Source organism: Austrofundulus limnaeus, unplaced genomic scaffold, assembly GCF_001266775.1.
Source record: "Austrofundulus limnaeus strain Quisiro unplaced genomic scaffold, Austrofundulus_limnaeus-1.0 Scaffold393, whole genome shotgun sequence".
Classification (NCBI taxonomy): Eukaryota; Metazoa; Chordata; class Actinopteri; order Cyprinodontiformes; family Rivulidae; genus Austrofundulus; species Austrofundulus limnaeus.
In genome coordinates, this window is record NW_013952795.1 from 417,822 (window position 1) to 422,261 (window position 4,440).

The window sequence follows — 4,440 nt, forward strand, 5'->3', positions numbered from 1 at the left end:
GAACCTCTGTATTAATGCTGCTGTGACACCTGAATTTCCCCTCAGCGGAACAATAAAGGCCATTTCTATTCTATTCTATTCTATTCTATTCTATTATATTATATTCTTACTGTCAGTAGTAGTATCATTGCTAGTTAGTAGTAATTTTGTTTTTTGTGCATTATCTATAGTTTGTAAACTAGTGTGTGAACCTCTGTATTAATGCTGCTGTGACACCTGGATTTCCCCTCAGCGGAACAATAAAGGCCATTTCTATTCTATTCTATTCTATTCTATTCTATTCTATTCTATTCTATTCTATTCTAAAATAAAATAAAGTGATGTCAGAGGTCCTTTAAGGAGTCTGGACACGAGGTTTTGTGTGAACTTACACGACAGAGCAGGCGTAGCAGCCCTGCTTGCTGCTCTCGCGGATCAGGAACGTTCCGGGAGCTTTACCCTGGAGCATCTCCTCGGCCTGCGTCCGGCTCAGCTCCCCGACGAACCAATTCGTCTCGTCCTGATGGGGCAGGTTCTTCTCGTCTCCCTTCAACACGTACGTGCTGAAACAACAAAGCTGGAGTTTAAACACCGCGCCGCCGTCGACACGTTCAGGTTTCGGCTGCGAGAGGACTTGCTGAGACTTACTCGTCCAGACTGTCGCTCTGTATCCCGAGCCAGTCGTTGATGCGTTTCTGCCGTACGCCTTTGTGATTGAGCCAGCTGCARGAAGAGATGGAAGGCTTGATTAATTACACAACTCCAGCTACAACAAGCTTATTAATGAGCCTTCAGCGTTACTGCAGGTCCAATACACACTTCAGGTACTGGTCTCTGATGTTGCGAAGCTGGACCAGGTCTGGCCTCAAGCTGTTCATCCTCCTGTCCGTCTCCCTGTAGTCCTCCACTTGTGTCCTCAGGTCTTCCTCCAGGTGAACTTTGCTGTCGTAGATCTCCCCGAGACGACACTTCAGCTTCTCGTAATGTATCAGGAAGCTGCAAAGATAAAGTAATCAGAAGCAATAAGAAGACGAAGCTACAGAGGTGCGTTTAAAGACYGCGTCGTGTTTAATAAGTACCTGTCCAAGTCGTTGTCGGGGCCCTCGTTCCTCTCAAACTCCTCCCCGTAACGCTCCTGCTCACGACACTGCTCCTCGAAGATCAGCATGGTTTCGTTGAAGGCCTCGATCGCCGTGCGCTTCATCTGGATCTCCTGCACCACAGAGAAAAGACCCCGTTAGAGCCGCCTTCCTGGGTCCAAGCTCGTCCCTTAAGAGAATAAACCGAGAGCTGGACGCACCTGGGAGGTCTTAGTGAAGGTTTCGTAGAGACGGTCGAACTCCTTGGACTTCTCCTGGTACTGACTGTGGACCTCCTTCAGTTTCCTCCCAGCAACGTCGACGCTGTTTTCTGTCACCTGAAGACAAAACACTCGAATCAAAAAGTGTTTTTTCTTTAATGCAGCTTTTATTTTGAAATTCAAAGCGCACACTGACCTGCTGGAAGCAGGACACGGGGTGAGTGAGCATCAGGTCCAGAGTGGCGTTGTACTCCACCAGCGAGTGGCGCTGGTAGTACCAGATCAGCTCCACCACCGAGGTGAACGTCAGGGGGTCCGAGAAGCCRTACTTGCCGTCGCGGTGGTAAATCTTGATGAGCTTGTTGTGCCCGTCCTTTCTGCTCGAGACAAACAGCAAGACGGGAAAAACAAAGCAAAACTTGGGTTAAACCAGGGCGAGACGATCCTTTTTGTTTGAAGGGATTCTTCAAAGTAAACGATTATTACACCTGTGTGCATTAATCTAATGTTAGATCTCAGTACCACGGGACAGAATTTAACGGAAGTATTAATTACTGTATTTTTTCATGTTTTATACAAGAAATGTAACCCTAAAAAATCATCCATAAAATAGAGGGTATAGTACATATATAGGGCTGCCACAAACTATTATTTTATAATCGATTAATCACTGATTATTTATTCGATTAGTCGACTAATCAGATCATATGTTAATTGAATATAAAACATAGAGCTTATAACGTCAGAATGCAGCTGCTATTATATAACCATGGTTAGATTTTAGCTAAATGCTAACTAAAAATAATTGCTGTGGAAGGTAAGTTCTGCTCTGCAGATATTACACAGGTTTCTCTTTCATTTTCTTAAAATGATCCCACACTTTGAGCTCTGTTGTCAGGTAGCCATGATACCAGAGCCTGTCTGWATAATGTCTTGTGACGTCCACGGTCTACCCCAGTTACCACTACTGTGCATGTGTGTCAAGGACAGAAAGGCAGAMGTGGCAGTGGAAGGTGTCAAAGCAGTTTGGAGAGAAAAACAAAGAAAGAAAACAATTAATCGATTATTAAATTAGTCATTGATTATTTTAACAATCGATTAGTCGTCGATTAATCGTGGCAGCCCTAATATATATGTAGAATACATGGGTTATTGATGATTAGATTTTTTATGCTTTTTATCTCAAAAAATTATGATCGTATTATACATGAATAAATACAGTAGATGTTCCTCTATCACCGTTTTCAAAAACAGTTGCCACAGATTTTAGCAAACCTCTAAAACTCAGTGAGTTTTACGGATATTGATCTAAAATTTAACGTAGCATTAGCTCAAACATCTGTGCTTAAAACCTGGGCAGTAAGTCAGCTCTGTCTGTGTGTTAGCAAAATATCTCAGGAACCACAAGACGTTTTATTAAACTTTCACCAAGATGTACATTTATGGATGATTACTGTTTGAAGTCAGCAGAATTCAAGCTGGCCGCTGAGCTAAAACTTGATGTTGAAGCAGTCGAAAGTCATCACATAAGCCTTCTTTCCATGAATGAATCTGAATATTTTGTTTTTATCTTACCTTAACGTCAGCGTGAAGTCCCCCTGCAGCTTTGTGGAGGCGTCCCGCACCAGAAAAGACCCGTCCGGTGTGTCTCGGAGCTTCTCGTTCACCTCGTCCCTGCGAGGAGAGGCGGTGGACGGGTCACGTTTTGCACCGGCAGGAAAATATTAAAGTCTAAATTTGGCAGGAGAAGTGGCGCAGCCYGGTTTTGTTACCTGGTGATGTCGCCCCAGTACCACTCGGCGTCCTGCAGCGAGCACACAGGCGCAGACGGGCAGCTGTTGTTGTTGCTCGCGGTGGACACGGCTGGTTTCGTGGACCTGGGAGGAAGAGCTGGATAAACAAAAAGAAATAGGATTAAAATATAAAAAGCTGCAGGTATTTAAATGTCGCCCACCCCCCTCCCCTCCTCAGCGGCTAACGCCCACAGCCGGCCTGAACATGACTGAACTTGTGAGGACAAGCCCAGGCATGTCTCCAACACAAGGACCCCCGACGACCTGCGCCCCATCACTGAAAATCACAAAAATAATTAGAGTAATAACCGATATTTGGCTTGCACTTCTCAGGAACGCTTGCAGAGGCCGTGACAGGTATTTAATTTGGCCTCTAAATTAGAATTTGGAGGCCGTCGCTGCACCCCTCCCATCCTTTATTCACGCCAAGCTTTTATATATTACAGGTTTTCCATCCAGCCGAAAGCTTCAGAGAGAGAAAAGAAAAATTCTGGCCGAAGCCCACGTTTGAAGGGAGGGGAAAAGGAGGGCAGACCGCATCAAGAGGAGGTGAAGGGCGATATATTTCACTGCAGGACAAAAGTGCCTTTCATGAGGCAGTTAGGGGAGAACACAGGAGCACCTCAGAGCCGGGAACATGTGGCCGTCTCCCACCATCCGCTCTCCTCTTTTYCTCCCTCCTCTTCCTGACCTTAAAATAAACAAAAGGCAGGTGCAGCAGGCCACGAACGCTGCACATCCTGAAATTCTGCTGAGTTTAAACCAGGCTTTTAGAAAAAATAATAATAATAAAACCCACACAGAGAGCAGGAGTCGCCTCACCTCAGAGCCAACTGAAAGAGGACAAATATGAAGCAGAAATGTCAGGAATCCTGGTCGTTCCTGACCCGAGAGGATCAAGTACACGGTGGAGAAAATATCACGATTTTACCTCAATCTGTATCGAGAACAATTCCTATAAATCTCAGATTTATATTAAAAATATATCAGATCCATTAAAAACCCACTGATGACACATACAGAGCATCAAGAAACAAGAAAATAAGAGTTGAATAGAAGCTGATGGTGACATCCTACTGTGTGTTTTAATAACTTTAGTTTTAATCTAGAAAACACGTAAAAAGTTTAATTTTCTTTATAACACTTTTTGTACAGTAAGGTTTTACAACAGATAAAAATAAAAACCAAAGAAAAAACTAAATATGACAGCATTCAATATTATTATTTTTTTAATCCAGAAATGTTACAACGTAAAAATTAATTATACATTTCATTTATTTTTTACTCATTTGCCTRTTTTATCACAGCAGTTATTACACATTTCTGCACTGATCCTTTGTCTCCGTTAGTTTTTATGAGTTTTTACAG

General features: G+C 43.4%; 1 protein-coding gene across 1 annotated transcript in view; it reads right to left on the reverse strand.

Moving 5' to 3' along the window:
• Positions 1–4,440, reverse strand: part of LOC106528646 (phosphatidylinositol 3-kinase regulatory subunit gamma) — a gene marked incomplete in the record, with an annotated part of 8,291 nt that overhangs the window by 2,704 nt on the left and 1,147 nt on the right. The window contains 8 exon segments of the mRNA XM_014023863.1: positions 372–542; positions 628–702; positions 799–975; positions 1,059–1,192; positions 1,280–1,396; positions 1,476–1,656; positions 2,855–2,953; positions 3,052–3,169. Coding sequence (XP_013879317.1) covers positions 372–542; positions 628–702; positions 799–975; positions 1,059–1,192; positions 1,280–1,396; positions 1,476–1,656; positions 2,855–2,953; positions 3,052–3,169 — 1,072 coding nt within the window.